A 23,356-nucleotide genomic window follows, 5' to 3' on the forward strand; every position below is an offset into this window, starting at 1 on the left:
TGTATTGCAGACCACAGAATCCTGTTGACTGATATTTCCCCCCCCTTCAATATCTGGAAATGAGTAATATCTGGAGCTTGAATACCACTTGCAAACGAATGGACAAATCTAAAGTCACAACTGCAATATAGTACTCTCTCGCTTTTCGAATAAAATATGATTTTGATTCAAAATATAAGTAAGTTTTTGTATATCTTCACTATATTGAATATAAATAGACAACATTTATAAAATACATACTACTATTAGTTAATTTAGATTTTTTCAACAACGCTTTTCTTCTCTTAGAACAAATTCTCATGCGGGTTCTGATAGAATCTGCTCCATCGAAATTGAGCAGCCTGCGTAATACTATGTATTTTTAATTTTTCTGCATTTTTTCCATGAAAAAATGTCCTAACATGCTGCTTAGTGCACAGGTTGGTTTTTGTCTGTACAAAAATACAAAAAATTGCTCAAATTTTGCCTAGAACAAGATTTTAGCACCATTTTGAGAATCAAAATGAAGGTTGGATGTACGTATCCAAAAAATGCATATAGATGTACACATGATTTTGGATCCACGGGTTAGGAAAAGATGTGAATTTTGTGTCGTCTGAAATATTTGTGGTATTTTAGAAATATAAGGGTGAAAAGTAACCGGAAGATAACCTTCAAGAACAAGAATTCTAGACGTAATGTATGAAGCCCATTTATATCTACAACTCGAAACTTAAGAAGATATCCAAGAGAGTGGGAAGATGCATAAACACTTTCCATCCCTTTATATGATCAAATCTGCCAAAATACACTATCGGATTCCGGTAGTGTATTTTCTGTCAAAATGCATTACCGGAAGTATGGTTCCGATAAGTCCTGTGTTTTGGAGGCAGATTGAGAAATCATCAAGCTCCTATTTTATCACATTTTTTTTGTGTGTGCAGATGTTAGCCTCATCTTCTGCAGAGCACCAAACTCTTATGCAGTGTGTATAAAAAATATCCTTCAACTTTATCAAGACTCTTCTGATCAGTTGGTGCATCTGGACAAGTCATGAATCTCCTTCAACCAAAATGTCCATAATGATAGAATAAAATGATTTCCAAACAAGGGTTTCTTTTAATAGCGGGGAGACACAATCAAAGTACTTGGGGCTCTCCCTCCTTTGTTATTGAATGAACAGTGTTATGTCCGACTATTGGACCATGGTAGAGGAATATACGACTATAACAAACACTATATTGTCCTAAATAGTACACAGGCGCCAAAAACTCGGGCACTTGAATGAGCCCCCGCAATGAGGCCTTTATAGAAGGTGAATATAGACGTTGCAGGTCCAAATATCAATAGGTGAGGGGTGTTGGAGCTGTTATTAGAGACGTGGAGGGACTTGTCCTAGTTGCGGCCTTGTGGTATTTTGAAGCCCTACCAGATTCTGATATTACCGAAGCTATGGCTTTAGACTAGACTTGCAATTTTCTCTTGACATGTGCAAGTTGAAAGTGATTCTCTGAATGTGGTTCGAGGGTTACATTCATCGTATTTAAATCCGTCTTACTTTAGAGTTTAGAGTGGTGCTCGTTGGATTAAATTAATTCCCAGTTAAAAAGGTATTTATTTTTTGTCAACAATGCACATGTTAGGGAATGGGGTTTTGACAGTAAGAAGCCTGCATGCATAGTGTGGCCCATTCCTTTGATTCGATATCCAACACACCACATGGACTATGGATCTATTAGTACTTAGTAGTGAGCACTAAAATGAGGGAACATACTTTTTCTGTCAAAAATAAAAAGCTGAAGGAACATAATAGTACCGCACCAAAATAAAATTTTGGAACAGAAAAACTAGAATAAAACTGTATGAGTTTTTACCTATTTCTTTTTGTTTGTAGACTGAGTGAAAAATATCCGCCACAAACTGACACACAAAGGGGAGAAAAATGCTTAAACTCGAGTAACCACAAAAAAATATCGAGTTTAACAATCTCGGCATTGTAAAATAAAAAAGGCGCAATTATGTAGGATAACTTCATTTTTTAAAATAAAGTACAAAATAAAATGATAGTTGTATGATAGTAAAATAAAAAACAGAACATATAATTCCACTTTTACATTATAAGCATTCACATTCTCATAGTCACACTTTTGGATTTCATCTAGAAGGAGCGCATGACAATGCTCTCTTACAGTTCTCTTTTCATCGTACTTCTCTAATTTTGATAGGTATTGCTCATTTCACTATTTTATGCTAACACATGGTTAGTATGAATGTTAAGATACTCATACAAATCAAGTAAGTGGTAACAAGTTTGAGTCAAAACTCTTATACACGGAGAGAATCTTAACTGAGATAGAATTATGCGTATTCAACATGTTTTTTTAGAGATTAGTCATTGATATATAAATGGTGGATACTTCTTTTCTCATGTACCAAAAAAATTAATACTTATTTTTAACTCGGCGAAAGTTATCCTCATATCAAATTAGTGTGGTCCAAGTGATAAGCAATTCAAATTTCTTAAATATGTAGACATAAGTCTGGTCGTACTCACACTATAGAAATTCGCCATTTGAAAAGAAGTTACACTTAAATGTGCTCAAAATTCTCAAAGGAAATAATCTTTAAGATTGCGCACAAATGATACCCGGAAAACAAAACCTACCTTTGTAGTTTGTGTCATTTTTTGTTTGATATAATGAATTCATCCATCAATTTCAGTCACATAAATGGTCATCCTCATACATGTGGCGTATAGAAAAAGAAATGTTCTCTTATCTAATAATCTTGGGGCTTTAATAAAAGTTATGTAAGATAGTCTGGATAGAGATGGACAATGAGATTCCTTCTAAATATCAGAAAAAATAAAAAATTCCATGATGATGATTTTCATAAGAAAGCTATTCCATAGACACACCCATTTTATTCTGCAACAACTCTTTTGATCTTCACATGATAAAAGAAGAATAGCATAGTGAATTAGTCAAAGGTTTCAGTTTCAGAATTGCTTGTTGCTTTTCTTCTGTTGGATGCCAATCATTTCAGTTCAATCGCTGAATTTTATCCATGTGGTATTATTTAAAGGGTCGTGGTAACCACCGTTGAAAATTAGATGTTACTTGAGTTCAACAAGAGCGAATCTTCTTTTTTTTTGAGCAAAGGAAAAATTAATGCATTTCATTCATAATCAGAGAATACAAAGTAAGTGGTACATGATAGAAAATATGGGGGCTAGCGTGGGAATAGGATGCTCTAGCTATGTTGTGAGCGACCCTATTTGCTTGCCTCCGAACATACGACACTACAAAGTCGGAATTACTAAACAACAAGTCTCTACATTGTGATACAATGTTGCCAAACTCGTTAAGGTAATCAGATGAAGAGTTGATGGCATCGGCGAGAATCTTATTGTCCGTTTCAAACACGACATCATGATAGCCGGCTGCAATTGCAGTGTGTAATGCCTCAAGCATAGCAACAGCTTCAGCTTCTAGGACAGAACCAAAGGATTGCAGAAGAGCTGATTTCCCCATTAACAATTGCCCCCTAGAGTTTCGAAAGCACATTCCAAAACCTGTCACAGTGTTATGGCTGAAAGTTGCGGCATCGATGTTACACTTTAGGACGCCTTCTGGAGGCTTCTCCCAAGAGATTATGTGAACCTGATTTTGTTGTTGAGGTCTAGAAGAGCGGATCTTCTTAATTCTTACTCCTTCCGTTTTAAATTATATGTCGTTTTGAAAAAAAATTGTCCTAAATTATATGCTGATTTACAAAATCAATGAAACATTAATGTTATTTTTCCTATTATTCCTTAACTATTTATTATTCTCTCATTTCAATTTTTCATTTATCTTTTTCATATCATTTATTAAGGACAATCTTGTAAAACACTTCATAATATCTCTTTTCCATACAAAATTAGTTATATTTCTTAATACATGTGAAGTGTCTAAAACATGATATAATTTGGTACAGATCATGTATTTTTTTTTTTGAATGGCAAATATAATTATATAAATATATAAAAGAAATGTACAAATACACCAAAACGGGATAACAATGGACACCCCGAAACACCAATAGAAGAGGAAGCCCCGGGACAAGCCCCAAGGCATCCCCTGCACCGGAGGACAACAAGAAGAACAAAAACAAAAACCACCAAGCTAAACACTTGCCAGAACAGAAACACAAAAACAAAGAGGCATCCTCAGTAGCCTACCAGGAGGGGGAGGCAGAAACCCCCACCCAACCCCCCAGGAACCGAGATACACCCCCACCAAAACCCTACCGATGCCAGCAAAGGACGGGTTGCACCTCCCACTCATGAAAGGAACAGGAGCTAGCAGGGCACTTAGCCAGGAACCACTTCCAAGCCAAGAGTTTCGCTCTATCCACCACAGGCTCCTCACGGAGAGAGCCACCAGAGAAGATAAGGTCGTTCCGGGACATCCAGATGGTCCAAATAACAGCATGCCAAACTAAAAGGAGACCTAATCTAACTCTTTTCCCCCCACCTAAGCCCATAAAAGCAAGGAAATGTTGAGCAAGACTGTGGGGACTCACGAACTCCCACCCTAACCACCTAGACACCTGATACCACACCGAAAGAGCCGCATGGCAAACAAAAAAGAGATGAACCGCAGATTCTGAAGGCGCCTCGCAGAGGACACAACCCCGATCTCCAACAGGCAAGGGGACACCACGCCTTTGAAGGTTACACCTAGTCGGAATCTTATCAAGAAGAAGTTGCCAAGAGAAGACAACAACCTTTGAGGGGGCCCAAGACTTCAACACCCTAGTTATAGCCGTCAGGGTATCACCCTGAGGGGCACCGGTAGTCATAGGGTCCCTAATAAGAGAGGAATAGGCAGACTTCACCGAGTACCTACCATCAGGGCTAAGCGGCCAAGACCAGGAATCCTCCCTATCCACTCTAGATTGCCTAGTCGCAACCCCAAGCAGCTCATTAAGCAGGCCCGCTTCCCAGACAAAGAGTGGTCTCCTCCATCTCAGATCCCAAACCCAATCAGTCCCGACCCAAGCTCCTAACTCCCCCACTAACCCGTCCCCTTGGATAGACAACTGAAACAGGCGGCGGAACCTATCCCTAAGAAGGACCGGACCACACCACGGGTCATGCCAGAACTTGGTCGAGAGACCATTTCCGATAACTTGAGACACCCCTAAGGAGAACCAGTACCCTATAGCAGCCCGATCACTCCCTAGTAAGGAAATGAGGATTAAAATATTAATCGTCCATTAAAAGAAGAGAAAATGAGGATTAAAATAAAATAAAATAAAAAGAAATTTAACGGTTGAAAATGAGAGAACATGCATGAGAAGATTTTAAATTGGATTGAACCAGACTTAATTATAACCATTATATTTAGGGGTGTTCATGTCCAATCCAATCCAATGCAAACCGCAATAACCGAACTGAAAAATAAAAAACCGAACCAAATCAAAAACCGAAAAAAACCCGCAATTTTAAATGGATTGGATTGATTTTCGGTTCCCTTTGTATAAACCGATCCAATCCAATCCAAACCGAAATATATACTTGTATATATATTATTATATGAAATTTTTATAAATATTTCCTTAATTTACAATCTTGTAATTATTTTCTAGACTTGTTCCTTAATAATGTTGATTTTTTTTCTTTCTTTTAAGAAATATTATTAATTTAAGATTTTGTAACTATTTTACTTACCCTACTATTTTATTTGCTTTATGTCACTTTTATTTTCTACTTATTCATCTTTTTTGTAACCTCGCATTTTTATGAAATGTCATAAAATAATATATTTTTTTTAAAAGAAAATGAAAAATTATACAACAATGAAAACCGAAAACCAATCCAATCCAAACCGAAAAAATTTGGATCGGATTGAATTGGATTTAAATTTAAAACCAAACCAATTGGATGAACAAATAACAAAACCGAAGCAATTGGATCAGATGGTTTTTTTCTCCCGAAACCGAACCAATCCAATCCGCGAACACCCCTACTTATATTCAGATCTTATTGCACCACACACACTTGGATCCGATAAATCTTTGATATGTTCTGATATCATATTAAGAGCTCAACTTAACAAAATCAGTTTGTAAGATGATAATTGCATTCACTTATAAATCTCATATTCAATCATTATGTCATTCAATGTGAGACTCTTAGAAGAGAGCGATGCATTCTTACATATTATCTATTTGAATTATTTTTATGACGACCACTTTTTTTTTTTGTCGAGGAAAACGGCCACTTATATACATATATATATATATAAAGTCTAACAACGATACTAACACACTAAATGTTAAGAAGTGAAAAATTGTAAATTTGAATGCATATCACACAGCTAGCATAAGCATATCAAAAGTTTCTGAAGCCTTATGCGAAGCTAAACACATATATCCAGAAGTCTTTCGGACTTCATTATTTTAGGAGCTTCTATTTTTTCATCATTTATTTAATATGAAAATTGATGTCACGAAATAATATTTTTGGATATTGACGTGTGCATTTCGTCAAAATCTGATTTAAAATCAATCTTTTATTATTCTTAAAAATCTTACGCGTGTGATGTGACGTGATAATATTAATATTTTTTTTTTTACAAAATGTCGTGATATTATATTTGTAAACTCTTTTCTCCCTTTATATATTTTATTAACCCTTTTGTCTCTCCTAACAAATAGCACTGTTGTTTTCATAAATCATTGAACAATCCATACACCCTATGATCACGGTAAAATTTAACATTTAAGATTCATTCAATAAATGATGCATGTGGTCTATATTAAAGATCACATAAATCATTTATTGAAAGAATCTAAAATATCAAATTTTTTTTTCTTATAACAGTGACCAGAGTGTAGGATCAAACCAATAGAATAACATTTGATAAATTATTACAATCAATAGTGTTGACAAATTAATTACCAAATTGATTCCTCCTAGCTCACACCACAAATTATTTTTTAGGGCAAAAGAAGGAATAAGCAAAATAAAAAAAAAACATGGTGACTGTGTTGGATTCAACTAGTTGCATCCAACGTCAAAAGTTGCAGCTTTGACAAGCAAACCAAAGAGTAGAAATGGGGTAGAGAAGAAGGGACTATGGTCACTGTCCAATTCATACACACTACCTGGCGGCCACCTATTTATCATGGCTTCCTGTTGCTTTGGTTTCACTACATTGTCTTGCCTTGTCCTTATGTACACACGAGGCACCTTCTCCACTTCAATATTCTCTCTGAATTGTGCACTCGTTAATGCTAGTAATGGTCCTGGTCTCAACAACATTGCAGCCAGGGTTGAATCCTGATGCATTATCAACATTTCTAATTGTATCATTGGTGATAAACTAATAATTATAAATTTATGGCGCATTTGTAAGATACGAATGACTGAAACAATAAAATTTGGCGTACACCAACGTGTATCAAACATTAACACTTGTTGGACACCAGACACGTCATTGATCTGAAATGCTACATAGCATGGAAGCAAGGTTGACCCAAATGTGAGCGAAGCCTAAAGTAAATTGGGCTAATGGATATTTTATTGGCACGCGTGACATTTTTTGTACTTTTGTGGCATCTTTGCTTTATAAAATTTATAAGAATATTGTTTTGAATTTATAGCTACAATTTTAGTGGCTTACCCTTAATCTAGTCCTGCTTGCAAGCATACAAGCCCAGATTTTGTCTAGAATATTTGCTAAGTTAAAGTTGTTTTTATCTAGGAGATTGGTGATTTTCATCGTTTTTTTCCCCAAGAAAATTGCCACAAATGGTCCTACATGCGACAAAAGCAGAGGATGAAATGAAGCATAAACCAAAGCATTTGTCATGAGCCATGTGGGGTGTACCCTACGGTTGAACAGTTTTATGGAGATTTCATGCACATCATGTCCTTTTTTTGGGTACAAGTCCTTTTCTTTTTATTGGAGATATAAATAAAAATGAACTATTAAATTAGTCTCTAAAGTCAAAACTATTCTTCTCTTCAATTTAGTCATGAAATATGTAAAATGAACAAGTGATCTAGAAAGTATTGAAAACATATAGTCCAATAATTGAGAGATTATGCGGAAGGTCGAGGTTCGAACTCTTCACACTTAAATTTTGTGAATTTAATCATTAATAAACTATTTGATCAAAAGAGAATAAAAAACACATCACTTTAGTCAATGCAAATAAGATTAAGTTTACTTATTTCTATACTCTAGAAACTAAATTTGAGAGGGATTGATACTTTAGGAGCTAAATTAATCGATATAGATAAATGTACCTCATGAGGGCTCAAAGGATATATGATTTTGCGTTGAAGCTCTTTCTTGATCAAAGCACTTGTTGGAGGATTATCTTGTCCTAATCCAAACCGCAGCTCATAGACATCACCAAATTCCGATAAGTCAGGTACTCCCTATTTGGCACAAAAGATAAACAATTTCTAAGTACCATTATTATATTTCGATAAAAAAAAACGTAAAACGTACAATTTTTTTTTTGGTGACTGGGGTTTGAACCCCAGACCTTACATATATTATGCATTGTTCATACCAGCCGAGTTAAGTTCACGTGGACTATTATTCATTTATCTAATGATACAAAAAAAAATAAAAAAAATACTCGTAGCTAGTATTATTATATTTTATTTTTACTTTTCAATCATTGGATTGGAGACACATTGGTTTAAAGTAAATCTTTAATTTGTTCTATAAACTGTCACTTTATCTCCTATTTGATCCATAAACTATGGAAATAAAATAGTCCTTAACCATTCTCAAGTCCCTCAATTGCTTTTTAAAATAGAAGAAAGTGTGTTAATTGAAAGATTTGATAGGATGTGAATAGTTTAAAGACTTCACATAATTATGCTAGCAAGTGCCCTAGAATCCTTAAAATTATTCTTTTTTCTTGAAAATATTCGTTCAAGGTTTGTCAAGGTGATAATTACATCACTTTCTATGCAATGATTTTTTTTTCTTAAACAATGTCCTAAGAATATTGATTATCATTTTCCTTTATTATATTTTATTTTTATAGTTTAGATACCAAGTGAAATAACAAGTGATACTAGTTTAGAAATTTAATCGAAGGTTTAATCATTTTACACAAAGTCAAATGGTGGAAAAGACGGGGTTGTCGGATTTAATCAAATTGAACCCATTCTAGTTGAGATAAAAGGGAGGAAAAAAGTTACTATTGGACAATTTCATTTTCATGCCACTAAACAACATAACACGATGTTACCAATGAATAATGATTAGTACAATGATTGTTATTTTATAGGGGTTTGTGTGGCACAAATTATTGGTGATGAATGAGAGAGTAGACACGGTTGGAATAGAAAACATAAAACTTTATTAGATTGAAAAAACATAAAACTTTATTAGATTGAAGTTACTATAATGATTGTGAAAAAAGGCAATTAGCTTTGCTCGTGCACATTCTAGTTCTAGGCTCTCAAGACTCAAAGATTGGGTTATAGTTATACTGCCTCCGGTCCTAATTATAAGAAAATTTTCAAAAAAAAATTTGGTCCAATATATAAGAAAATTTCACAACTTTTAAGGTGTATTTATTGTTTAAAAGACTTTTATATCCCTCATTTAATGCTCTCTTTTTAATATTAGTGTGTGTATTTAATGTTTCACAATTTTTTATGAGGGTATATTTGTAAAAATATTCAAAAAGTTTATTTAATCAATGATTGCATTGGTTTTGATGTTTTTTTGTTTCGTTTCTTATAATAAGGACCGGATGGTGTATTCCTTTTCATCATTTTAGGGACTATTAATAAATTACAGCTAGATTATTGTCAAAGCCTGAAAAGAGGTGACTAAAGACCATTGACTAAATTAAGAACTCTAACTAATAAGCTAGAAAACTAAGAAAACTATTTCCTTGACAAGCAAAGTAGAGGATAAAAAATATAAGGATTAATTGCAGTTTTAGCCCTCTAACTTTTTCAAGGTTGCGATTTTGACCCTCTAAGAAAAAAAACTACAAAACTGTCCCCTAAGTTTTGCACATGTGACAATTTTGGCCTCCAAGGCCAATTTTGACTTGGTCTACGCTGATGTGACACCCTAAGTGAGGTGCCATGTGTTATTTATTTATTTATTTTTTTTGGCCTTGGGGGCCAAAACTGCTATAGTTGCAAAACTTAGGGGGCGGTTTTGTAGTTTTTTCTTAGGGGGCCAAAATCGCAACTTCGTGAAAGTTAGGAGGCCAAAACTGTAATTAAGCCAAAATATAATAGAGAAAGAAAAAAGAAAATCCCAATTTTTTTGAAATTGTTTTTGATTAACAAACTCCCTTATTGCAAAAGAGCTACATATTTGTTTGTATATGACACAAACCTTAGCAAAAATGTGAGAGAGTAGGTTAGATAAAAGATGCATGACACCAGTGAGTGAGTCTCGGAGTTTCCTAAAAGCTAGTAGTATGTTTGTTTGTGATGACAGTTGGCAACCAAATATTTCAGCTGGAAACCTTGAAGATTTTTCATTAAATTGAAGTCAATAATATACATCACTATCATATTCTATTCTCACCCCCCAAAAGTTTATCCTAGTACTTGGCATTATGAATTCATATCAATCCTAACGTACTAAAAATAATTAAGAATAACAGAGGAAAACAGAACATAATTTATCATGAAAAGGACTCACATCTTTAAGATCTTCATCGGTTGAGTATCCAAACTTAAGCATAGTTGCTGCCACATACACTGCTAAACGAACCTTATTTGCAAATTTGTGACAGGCCTGAGTAATACTCAACCCTCCTGCACTGTGCCCCACCAATATAACCTATACAAACCAAAAATGTTTAATTAATCATATCATATGTTAAAAAATATATAATCAATCATATCATATCATATCATATCATATATTATTAATTCCATATAGTATAAGGTGGGGAGAAAGGGAATGAAAATGAAAATATACATACCTGTTCATTATCTGGTAAAGCAGATATGAAATCAATGAGAGGTTTATTATAATCATCAAAAGTTAGAATAGAATCAGCATCAGATTGATCAATTCCACTACTTTTAAGGTCTATGCATGAGACTTTGTACCCAGAATTCTCCATAAGGCACCTAATTTTGTACCAGCACCAACCTCCACCACCTATGCCATGTACTAGCACAAAGTGTTGTTTCAAAGGAATACTATTAATTTCTCTAGAATTAGAATCAACACCTTCTTCTATCTCTCTCACAGCCATGGCTTCCTCTGAAGCTTTGACCAACATTATGCTTTGTTAGCTTCTTTTGGTTTCAATGTTGTTGGTGGAACACATATATATAATAATTAAGATAAGAATAGGAATAGTTTAATTTAAGGGGTAGTGACGTTACCCTTTTTATTTGTCCTAGTGTCATATTATAGGAATATATGTATATTTTTATTATTGAGGGGTTCATATGGATATAGATAATGATATAAATGTTTTACTCGAGTCATTTGTATGCATCATCAAAACTTTGAAAATGTCAGCATAAACAGTTTGATAAATTTTATAATCAGTGTTGCATAACACTGGCGTAGGATGCACTCAGAGAAGGCCAACGCCAATATGGTTCCAAAATTCCAAATTACTTCACTGTTCTGCTTTTCAGGATTGAATACATACTCTCTCAATTAAAGTATTGAGTACATACATGAATTTAAAATAATTTATTACATGTCATACATGAATTTAAAATAATTTATTACATGTAAAAGAATATTTTACAATAATGAGAATGACTGTAATGATCAAAATTATTAATATCAAAATTTTAACAATTTATAGCTGCTATAAAAAAAATGGTCGAGTTGATTTTTGTTTAATTCCGTTGGTAGGTATATTGCATAATATATGCAAGGGTCAAAGTTCAAACCTCGAACGTCCTATTTATTTGTATTAAAACGGTGAATTTTTAACCACTAAATTATTCTGACAAAATAAATAAATAAAATGGTCAAGTTGAGTAACTTCAACTTTTTACCCAAGTGTCCATAAAAAAATACTTGTGACCCAAGTGGGATATAAAAAAAAAAAAAACTCATAAAAAAACTTTTTTTGTACTTAATTTATTAACATTTTATCTGTAGTTTAAACATACTTAATTACACAAAACATCATATTTAACGATACTATATTTTAAATAAAATTTATGATTGAATTAGATTTTTGTTCCTGCAAAATTATCAAACTGTGTTTTTCATCCTCATAAATAAAATGGTATGTTTGCGTCCTAAAAACACTTTTTAACATGCAGTTTTAGTCCTTTCTAAATTTAAATTGGTTTAATCATCCTTAAAATTTAAAATTTTTAAATATTTTTTACAAGTATGTTTAGAACATCATAAAAATTTCTTTTTACAAAAAAATATAATTTTTTAATAAGAAGTTAATTAAATATAATTTTTTAAAATGAAAGTTCAAGACATGAGTATTTTTTTGCGAAGGAACATTTAATAATATTCTAAACATGTCTAAAAAATTAAAAAATAGCTCTTGGTCCCTATAAATATATCTTATTTTGCTTTTTGTCTTTGTAAATTTCTTCTTCAAACAATGGTCTTCGAAATATTTTCAATCAACATTTTTTATCCCTTATTTTAAGTCAACTCATATATATCCTTCGAAACTTGAATATTTTTTCCTGCTATTATGTTTAGTACATTATAGAAATCTTTCATGCAAACGTTTAGTCTTTTTTAATATCGGATGAATTAAATGTGAATTTTTATGTTTCTTGTGCTTAAAAATTCATTTCAACTCATTTTTTTTTTAAATTCTAAATTTTTGTGGGAGAGATTTTTATAATATTTTAAAGAGTGAAGATCCATTTTGGTCCTTCACAATTTTCGTGCGGACCAATTTAGTCCCCAACAAAAATAAAACTCGAAGTAGACCCCAACATTCTTATAACGATGACAAATTAATCATGATTTGTCCCCAATATGAAAATATCAAAGATTAATTTGACTTTTATTTATGTCAAGGACTTAATTAGTCCACACAAAAATTGTGAAGGACCAAAATGAGTCTTCACTTTATTTTAAATATGCCTTAAAAAATCATTAAAAAATTTGAAGGGGACAAATGAGTTGACTTATAAACAGAGACAAAAAATGATGATAGAAAAATCTTTTTTGAAGGGCTAATAGAAAAGAAACCATTTGAAGGGCCATTGCTTGACGAAAATTTTGAGAAGGACTACAAACAAAATATGATTTTTTGAATGACAAATATTAATATGTTTTTTTTTTAATTTAAAAGAGTAGAGATTAAATGTTGAGAAATGATATTTTGACAACCACTTGACAACTTTTGGACAACTTTCTCTCTCATACTCACATGATATTGTTATCATCTCTCTTCCTTTTTCTCTCTCCATTGTTTTTGACCAATAAGAAGTGAGAAAAACGAGGTTGTCAACAAAGTTGTCATCAAATGGATGTCAAAATATCATTACTAATGTTATGTTAGTATTGTCTTTTTTGCTCGTATTCAATCAAACACAAAACCTTTTAACTCCTTTAAATTTAAGAATTTTGCTCTACACCCAGCACTTTTCGCTCGCGCCCTGCAGCCTTGCCAAAAATACCCCTGCGTGAGTTAACTCACGCAGCGTGACTTAACTCACGCAAGTGTTAAACTCTGCGTGAGTTAACGCACGCCGCGTGAGTTAACGCACGCCGCGTGAGTTAACGCACGCCGCGTGAGTTAACTCACGCAGAGTTTCAAATTCTAAAAGTGGAGAGTTCTGTGCTTGTGCCTTGTGCTTGTGCCTTTCATGCACTTGATATGTTGGTGCAGCCTCTACTTTAGGCGAATGAAATGAGTAGAAAAGTAGTAAGTATGATTCAATTTCAGTACTGTATGATCATCACCACACCCCCTCATTGGGTTTTCTAATTACTCATTTAGTGGACAGACATATATCATTGTCGGCAAAGCCTTAAAAAAGCTTAGTACACTGCTTGCCAACTAAAAGTTCATTCTCTCTCTTTCATTTTTATCTCTCTTCACTATCATGCCATGCCATGGTATTAGTATATATGAAATGGATAACTCCACTATATTTCATGCACTTGAGATAGCCTAGATTCGTAAATAGCTACGTGGATGTATATAATAATTCGTATTTCCAGAAGTGTAATGTTATGAAGATACTACTTTAGCTTCAATGATTATGCTTGTTGAACATCTTCTCTCAAAAATGAATGGTTTGTGTACCAGCGTGAGTTAACTCACGCTGAGTATAATGTCTGCGTGAGTTAACTCACGCAGCATGATGTTTAACACTTACGTGAGTTAACTCACGTAGCGTGAGTTAACTCACGCAGCGTAACTTAACTCACGCAGGGGTATTTTTGGCAAGGCTGCAGGGCGCGAGCGAAAAGTGCTGGGTGTAGAGCAAAATTCTAAATTTAATCGTTTAGCCCAACCAATCATTCTTAAAAAAGTGAGCTACCCATCCTCAAATATTTAACCCTTAATTTAATCAACCAACTTATCATGTATTTTATTCATTATATTTATTTTTATCAGCTAGTTTATCCGATTCTTGCAAAAAAAATAAAAAATTAGCTTAGCCCTAATTTAAATCAAAGTAAGTTTTTCTTTTGAAGAGGTTTATCAAAGAAAGTTATAGTAGAAAATAAGAAAATAACTTGAATGCCGTCTCCGCATAGATAATATCAAAACTGTACTATTGCTCTCTCTCATTAAAAAAAGAAAACTATACTATTGCACCGTAGAATTAGAGCAATTGTTTTGCCAAGTAATTTAATGACTGAATTCAAACAAGTCTAAGCGTGAAGATGTGAAGAATTTAAGGTTTAAACCCGGCTTCTGCATATTATTGTCCTTATAATCAGGGGCGGATCTGCTTAAGGCAGGGTGTGGCAATAGCCACACCAGCCCAGCCCAATTTTTTTAAAAATTATCTATTTTTAATCAAAAACACACTCAGCCAACCCAATACTATCAACACCCTACATTTTCCTTACAAATTCCAAAACACACACCAAACACATTTCTTTCTATCTTCTCAATTTTCTATTAGATTTCTCACCCTCACCTCTCCTCTAAGCCAAGTTTTATCGTTTTCCTCTCCCAACACGGCCTTACTCTTTTTTTTTTTCCGTTTGGACACTGACACAGTCAAAAGATAATTTCACCACCATTTTGCTCTGAAACATTTAGATTGAAACTGAAATTGAGTGGTTTATGATCTCTCTTAGTAATTGGGTGAAAAAAAATTAGCCTCACTGATTTTTTATGTCCAGATCCGCCCCTGACATCTAAGTTTATACTTACCAAACAAATTAGATAGATGTTAACAAAATAAGATTGTTTTCCCTCGTCAAAATAAGATTATCTTCTAAAAAAAACTTACATAAAAAACTAATAAAAGACAAAAATCCTACTATAAAAAAAGATTAAAAACCGGACACTGGTGCAAAAAATACTTAGTTTGAAAATCGGCATTTCTTCTATTAGAGATATCTAGTTTAGTTACAAGTAGTATTAGCCCTATTAGTATATATAGTTGTAACCTCCTCATAAGTGGGATAACTTCATCATATTGTAATATCCAATTTCCATCAATACAAAGAGCTTTTCTATATTTCTCTCTTTCCTTCCATGGATGCCATGTTTCCTAACATGGTATCAGAGCAAATCTGGTATCCTCCTTGAAGGATTTTCCGCTGCGTTTTCTCGAGAAAATCCATAATTTTCTCACATCCTTTTTCACTATTATTTTCTTGTTTCCTTTCTCGTCAGTTTTCACTATCAATTTACGATTCGTCGTGAATTCGTCTTCGTTCTTTTCTTTTCTGTTGAATCGATCCTTTCTTCTTCTATTTCCTAATTCAATTTCCATTTTTCTCGTTCAATTGCGGGTTTTGTGTATCTTCTCCTTCGTGATTCTGTTCGTAATTCGGTTTGATTTCGTTTTCATGAAATTGAATCAAAAATTCGATTCTGATTCGTTTTCCTTGCTTTCTGTCCTTAAATTCGTTCAATTTGTACTCGTCGTATTCGTTTTTCAAAATTCTAATCATGTATCGTGATTCAGTTTGTGTCCATTGTCCCCAAATCTCTGAGTTCCGCGTTTCCGAGTTCTTATCCTTTGTTGATCGAACACTGATTCATCTCATCTTTTTCCGATTTCGAGTTGAACAATTTCTTGTTTCGTTCTTCTACATTGTTTCTTGTTACAGCTCTCATTCTGCTTCAATTTCATGTTCAGTTCATCAAACTGCTCACAAGGTGTTTGTTGAAATTCTTCAGTGAAGATAACTTGGTGATTGTGTTCAGTTTGAAATCTCTGTTGGCTTCTTCTCTTCAATTGTGATTGGTGTTGAGTATATTGAAAAACAAATAAGTAGTTTGGAAGCGTGTGGTATCGACTCAGACTCTTCTCGTCAAAACTGGAATTATGTCTTCTTCAGAAGCATTTTTGTATTCTTCAGAAGCTGTATTCTTCAGAAGCTGTCTTCTTCAGAAGTTGTATTCTTCAAAAGCTGTATTCTTCTCATGCACTTAATTCTTCTCAGAAGCTGTATTCTTCAGAAGTTTTTTTTGGTTCAGAAGCGTTCTTTTTGTGTTTCTCTGTTCAGAAGCTGTTTTTGTTTCTACTGCAACTCAGAAGCAGAAACGCGTAAGAGACACAAAGTCTGAAGCTTCCTCACATGTTCTCAGTTGTAATTTTCATTGTATTTCAAACTCAAATTGGTAAACTTTCCCACTTTGAGTTTGAGGGGGACTATTAGAACATAGTGTGAAGATAACTTGGAGAGCAAGTTATCTAGATAGCTTGGAGATCAAGCAAGTTTGTTAGGGAGTTAGTTACTCCAACTCACTCCTATAAATACTTCATTCTATCATACTCATTCATCATCTTTGGATATTGACTTTGAGATGGTTTTGAGGCTCACCTTTCAAATTCATTGTTTGAGGGCATTAGAGATTCATAAAACAAGATATTCTGATTCTATACAATTCTTGAGGTTTGTCTTTGAAGTTCATCAGTTTTGTTGAAGACTAAACTGTTTGATTTGGAAGTTTGATGGTGAATCTGGCATTGCTTGATGTTTTCGTTTGAGATCCTTACACTTGTACTACACTGCTCTCATTTCAATTTTGTGGTGCAGCACATTGTTGAATGCTGCTCTTAGTTGTTGTTTGTTGATTGAATATGATTTAGATGTTTGCTTTTGGCTTTCTTCATCAGTAGTTTTGTGGATGCACAATTGTGCTAGTTTTTGGCAGATTGTCTTTACCACTTGGATCCCTTCCTTTATGAGCTCTACATGGCACTTTCATGCCCTTGGAGTGGTATTTGGTGAGGTTTATCGTTCTGGCTCAGTGTTGGATTGTTGGAAGATTCTTGGATTGATTACCTTCCCTTGGTTTCTTTGTCCTGGATCGTTGTTTAGAGTGCTTCATTATTGGAAGCATCGGTTTTGGCCTATGGTTTGAATGCATCAACATGGATTTGTTTTCTATGGTTTGAAGACACATCACATGGCTATGCATCTCTATTGGACTGCTTTTGGTTTTACTTGTCTCGGCTCGGCATTGAAGGGCATCACTTTTATCTTTGGAACCTTGGTCTTGTTGCTTCATGGTACCTTTGGTGTGAAGTTTGTTCAACATATGACCTCCTTCCATTGTAGACTATGACTCTTCCTTGCACTTCTTTTCTTGTCTTGTGCTTCTGTTCATGATGGTTAAGACATGTTGATATTGCTTCCGTCATGGATGGTTAAGCGTCGTTTTCTTCTTCTTCTTCTTGTGCTTCTATCTTGAGTGATTGAACACTCTTGATGGTTAAGCGTTGTGCCTTAATTGGCTTTGTTGATATTGGCTTCTACCGGATGGTGGTTAAGCGTTGCTTTGATGCTTCTTCCTTCAATTGGTTCAACCTTGAGTTGTGGTTGCTTCTTGTTGGATAAGCACTTGTTTGATGACTTTGTTTTTTTAGCCGATGTGTTTCCGGCATCTTTCCTTGTATTTTCATTTGCTTGATGTATTTCCTTGTATTTTCTCATTTCAAGTTGGAAGTGTTTTGAACACCTTCCAACTTGAGGGGGACTATTAGAGATATCTAGTTTAGTTACAAGTAGTATTAGCCCTATTAGTATATATAGTTGTAACCTCCCCATAAGTGGGATAACTTCATCATATTGTAATATCCAATTTCCATCAATACAAAGAGTTTTTCTATATTTCTTTCTTTCCTTCCATGGATGCCATGTTTCCTAACATGGTTATTAGAGATATCTAGTTTAGTTACAAGTAGTATTAGCCCTATTAGTATATATAGTTGTAACCTTCCCATAAGTGGGATAACTTCATCATATTGTAATATTCAATTTCCATCAATACAAAGAGCTTTTCTATATTTCTCTCTTTCCTTCCATGGATGCCATGTTTCCTAACATCTTCCTTCAAGACGACGGCAGGAATTTTGTTTTTATTAAACTGTTTTTTATGTAGGATTAGGTTTGTCACGCGATTGTCCATAGGGTGATAAATCATAAGGTTGACAATAATTTGTGTCGAGTTAAAGTTTGTTGAACAATAAAAAATATTGTAATTAATACACCATATATGTTGTTCTTTATTAAAAAAAAACTTGTTATGTTAGTTCAAAAATATTTTTCGTCAACGAAGAGATTATTGGACGGCGTCGCAAACTAGGTCACTCTCTTTAACATGTTTCAAGACACTGTTTAAAATTATGCAAGCAGACGCCGTCTCCGGAATAAAACGGACAATTGTATCAAAGTCCCATTGCATTGTATGACTCGTTCTATAAATAGACCTTCAATATGGTACAACCATACAAGATTATTCTATGAGTCGATCCAACACCATTTTACTTCAATATGATGATAATTAATCCTACTCATGTAAAGTTATTATTGCTTTAAATTGGGTCTAAACAAATGGTCTCAATCGGTTTTTGTTAACCAAATATAGCATGAGTTCTTTTTTTCTTTTTACAAAAGATAGTTTGAGTTAGTATCCAACTTTTCTTTAGTTATATAGTGGCTATTTGAGTTTAAAAGATTATATAATATAATAAATAATAATTTTAAGTGTTCACATCCTTCAAAAAAAAAAATTTAAGTGTTCATTGAATTTTGTCCAAATTAAAAGTGTTGAATTTGAATTTGAGTTTGATTTGGCCCAATCTAATGTGCTTCATGGATACCCCGTAAACTGAGGAGCGAAAGGAGGAATCCGTCTAAGGAGGGGCTCAAGTCTGATTAGCTAGTTGGTGAAATAATAGCTTATCAAGGCGATGATCAGTAGCTCGTTTGAGAGGATGATCAACCACAATGGGACCCAAGATCAATACCGTCTAACGCGAAAGGAGGAATCTGCCTAAGGAGGGGCTTGAGTCTGATTAGGTAGTTGGTGAAGTAATAGCTTATCAAGGCGATGATCAGTAGCAAGTTTGAGAGGATGATCAACGACAATGGGACCCAAGCTCGATAAAGTCTAACAATTTTTTTTTAGTCTCTAACTTATTGTAATGAAAGAATTTACAATCTCTCCCAACATATATTGATTTTATTTCTCCCAACATATCATAGATTGATTTTATTTTAGTTCCTAAAAAAAAATTGATTTTATTTTAATTTTTTATCTGAATGAATTAAGCCTATAATTATGATGGATCAAAATTGGTTTGAGTAGAGAAAAAAGGGTTAAAGTAACAAACCCTAATAAAACAGAATAATTCATTATTTTCCTCTCCATCAAACCTAAACCATCACTCTACACTGCGGCTGTTAACGTCGTACTGTTCAGGTATCATGTTCCTTTCTCGTTATTGTATTCTTTATCTCTATATTTATAGGAATCTCTTTCACCGTTGTTATTTTTGTTTTCTTTATTTTACTCTATCGCTAAGTTGTTCTTAGTTGTTACTATGTTCATCTGTTTCGCCGTACTTCCCTACGTAACATGAACACACCTTCTGATCGAAGGCATGTCAGGTGTCTGCTCTATACATGTACTTGTCAAACACCGACACACGACACCGAAACACGCATTTACCCTCGGTGTCCGTTTGCTTTATAGATAATTCTTTTTGCTTGAACTGTTATAATTAAATAATTAATGTATTAAGGAAGTCCGTGATCAATTTTACGTGTTAGTAAATGATGCTCATTCAACCAGTAGGATTTTGAAATTTTAATAAACATCTGATATTGATTTATTTCATTTTACGAGGATACATACTATTTTAGCTTTATGGTACAACTAGACTCTAACCCGTGTTTTAGAGTTTTATATATAGGTATTAAATTGACTATATTATTAGAAATCATTCATTAATTAATCGGAATTAATCGGTTATAAGAAACAATCTACTATCATTTAATAGAACACAATAGTGTTTTAAAAAACTCAATCGATTTATTAATTGACTATAAGATCAGAACAATATAAAGCATATATCTTCTAATCAACATAATCAAATCAAGGGCTTAACCATAAAAAGTAGTGAAAATTAAGATCAACACAATATAAGCATATACGATCGACAAACATTCTAAACAACAGAAACAGGCAAAAATTATATCAGATTAATAAATGAATTCAAAGTGAATGGTTGCATAGTTGGGTGGTTGCTACATATTTGCTAATTAGAATTTTGCTCATGTGGAATAATTAAAGAATGGAGGATAGGCGGTTGCATAAGAGGGCGGTTCCTACATATCTTTATTAAAAGCAAACCTTAAATATAAAAAATGTTGGTGGTTTAGTGGTATAAAGTGTGTAATGCGGGATTAGGGTTAGGTCAAGACAAGACTATCTAACATTTAGTATAATAAAGATTTTTAAATTTGTTTCATATCCTAGAAAAATAATAAGAATAAAAATGGTGATTTGGTCTATTATTATATCCATCTATCTATATTCATTATGGTTTAAATTGAATTTCTTTCCATTTGATGATTGGAATAGAAAACTTGTACGATTTTTATTTTACTTTTGGCGCATAGTTCATTGGAGAGTTCTAATCATTGAGTTTATTCTTAGATGGAGAGCTGTAGCAATACTGATCTAGATCTTGATGGAGATATTGTATTGGTAACTCCATACCAGAAGCTGATGTTGCTGAAATCCGACCTTCAACCTCTCAATATTGATTTGCGCTCTGATGGTGGTAATAGTTTTATGTCTTCTACGAAGGAGGATTGTGAATCACCTTTATCATCCTGGGATTCTGAACCTGAAACTGATATCCTGGTGATCAATTGCCATAGCATGCAGCCTGAGGAACACTTTGAAGTTATGAAGCTAGAAGATAATTATGTTGATATGGGTGAACAAAACCAGTTTGTTGGGGTGGAAAATACAGATGATAGTTTATTGTGGGAGATGGACAATAAAAGTTACGATGACTTGTTAAAAAAGTTAAGGGAAAAGGATGAAGAGTTGAGGGTTACCAATTTAAAGCTTCAGCTTTCAGAAGAAGTGAATATAAAGTTGGAGGTTCAAGTCGAGAACAACGAGGGTCAACTTGAAAATGTGAGTAAAGAATTAAAGCTCAAAGAGGAAGAGCTAAGTGTTGCTGATATGAAGCTTCAGCTTTTGGAAGAAGAGATCATAAAGTTGAAGGTTCAAGTTGAGAATAGTAAGGATCAGGTTGATAATGTGAGCAAAGAATTGAAGTTGAAAGAGGAGGAGTTGAGTAAACAAAAAAATCTCTTTGCTTATGAAAAAAATCAACAAAAAGAGCTTTTAGAGGAAGAGATTTTCAAGTTGAAGATTCAAATTGAGAGAAGTGAGTTTCAACTTGATAATGTGTGGAAAGAATTGAATCTAAAAGAGGAGGAGTTGCAAAAACATACTGCTGAATCGGATACTCGTATTCAAGAGTATGTCAACAAGATTACAAATTTGGTGGAACAGTTTCAGGTAGATAATGAAAAACAGTTTCAGGTAGCTAATGAAAATCTCAAGCAATTAGAAGATGAAATTGAAATGTTAAAAAAGGAACTTTCGAATAAGGCATCTGAAACTCATCAATTGCAAGGCCAACTTAAAGTGACACAGGAAAATATGGATAAATCAGAATTGGAGCTAGTTTCAGGGAGAAAACAGATTCACATGTTAGGAGAGTTGGTTAGAATGCATAGAAAAGAGGTGCAAAAATTGAAGTCTGAAATGCTTATTTCACAAGATAAGTTCTCTTCTGAGAAAGATGAGCTACAGTTTAATATTGATAGTTTGTTAAGCACAAAAATACAACTTACCTCTAAACTGGAGGACTGTGAGTCTAGAAACAAGGAATTGGAAAACAAATTAAGGCAACATGAGGCTGAAATTTTGAAACAAGAAGAGTTGCTTGCTACTCGACAAATGGTTTTACAAGATGAAATCAGTTCTGTGAGGGAAGAACTTGGTCAGAGAATGCATGATGTAGAAGCTGTAAATAAGGAATTGAACATGGTAGTGATCGAAAGAGATGAAGCAAATGTCGAGATTAATAAGCTGCTGACTGAGATATGTTCCTGTGGTGATCAAATTTCAAATATGACAAGATATATTATGGAGTTAAAAGTCTCATTGAAGGAGGTGGGAGTCGACAAAAAAGCTACACTAAATGAAGTAAATAAGCTGAAACTAAGAGTGGGAGAACTTGAAAAAGAGGTAACTGAACAAAATGTTGTGATCTTAGATATGGCTGAGGAGAAGGAGGCAATTAGACAACTATGTTGTTCACTTGAGCACTATAAGAATGGATATCTCGAACTTCTTCAAGCAACGTATGGTTAACCGCGTCATGGTGGTTGTGCTGTTATAGCTTCCTAACATTCAGTTGTGTCTCGTCGTTTTATTTCCTTTTGTTTTATAGAACTTTGGTTTTTATTAGTTTTTCATATCCGCCTCTTAATTCATTCCTGCCATGCACCTAAACATTGCATAACAATGTCTTTCTTTGTCGATTGCAGTATAATAAACAGTAACATTGACAATTTAAATTTTTACTTTTTTTATGGTCATGCCATCTAATGTGAGCTTTGAGAGCATAATTTTACTCATTTTCTGGCTCTTAATTAGTTTGATTTGAATGAGGAGTGCAATGAAAGATAGATAAAGCTCCATTAGAAGCCACTTAATAAGTGCAAGTCATGTTAGAGGGGCCATAAAAAATTAACATTGAGATTTGAGAGCCTAGTTGAGGAGATTAAGATTCAAGGTTGGTGTTAGTTAAATGCTGGAAAAAGTAATTTAATTATTCGGTAGCTCACTGTTGCCAAAATCCTCATCATCTTGGTTAGACATACAAATATTTGACCAAAGTGGGAGT

General features: G+C 33.7%; 2 protein-coding genes across 2 annotated transcripts; one reads left to right on the plus strand and one right to left on the minus strand.

Annotated features, from left to right (window-relative positions):
• Positions 1 to 6,861: 6,861 nt before the first annotated feature.
• LOC146941526 (methylesterase 17-like) lies at positions 6,862 to 11,283 on the minus strand. The gene is made up of 4 exons (XM_085755331.1): positions 10,957 to 11,283; positions 10,671 to 10,811; positions 8,282 to 8,416; positions 6,862 to 7,309 (listed from the first exon to the last, which is right to left on the minus strand). The coding sequence occupies exons 1-4, from the start codon at positions 11,260 to 11,262 to the stop codon at positions 7,028 to 7,030; spliced, it is 864 nt and encodes a 287-aa protein (XP_085611457.1). The 5' UTR covers positions 11,263 to 11,283; the 3' UTR covers positions 6,862 to 7,027.
• An 8,458-nt stretch (positions 11,284 to 19,741) lies between these two features.
• Positions 19,742 to 23,033, plus strand: LOC146941527 (uncharacterized). Its single transcript, XM_085758016.1, has 2 exons — positions 19,742 to 19,839; positions 21,079 to 23,033. The coding sequence occupies exon 2, from the start codon at positions 21,079 to 21,081 to the stop codon at positions 22,819 to 22,821; it is 1,743 nt and encodes a 580-aa protein (XP_085614142.1). The 5' UTR covers positions 19,742 to 19,839; the 3' UTR covers positions 22,822 to 23,033.
• Positions 23,034 to 23,356: the final 323 nt, after the last annotated feature.

The sequence above is a fragment of the Medicago sativa genome, chromosome 3 (assembly GCF_051527215.1).
Source record: "Medicago sativa cultivar Bolivia chromosome 3, Bolivia_mono, whole genome shotgun sequence".
Classification (NCBI taxonomy): domain Eukaryota; kingdom Viridiplantae; phylum Streptophyta; class Magnoliopsida; order Fabales; family Fabaceae; genus Medicago; species Medicago sativa.

What these genes read in the sequence shown, in the direction of transcription:
- LOC146941527 (XM_085758016.1), top strand. Translation starts at nt 21,079, where the DNA reads ATGGAGAGCTGTAGCAATACTGATCTAGATCTTGATGGAGATATTGTA.
- LOC146941526 (XM_085755331.1), bottom strand. Translation starts at nt 11,262, where the DNA reads ATGTTGGTCAAAGCTTCAGAGGAAGCCATGGCTGTGAGAGAGATAGAA. An exon ending in CTTTACCAGATAATGAACAG is followed by an intron (nt 10,812 to 10,956) that starts GTATGTATATTT and finishes TGGTTTGTATAG; the next exon opens with GTTATATTGGTGGGGCACAG. An exon ending in ATCCTTTGAGCCCTCATGAG is followed by an intron (nt 7,310 to 8,281) that starts GTACATTTATCT and finishes ATAATGCATCAG; the next exon opens with GATTCAACCCTGGCTGCAAT.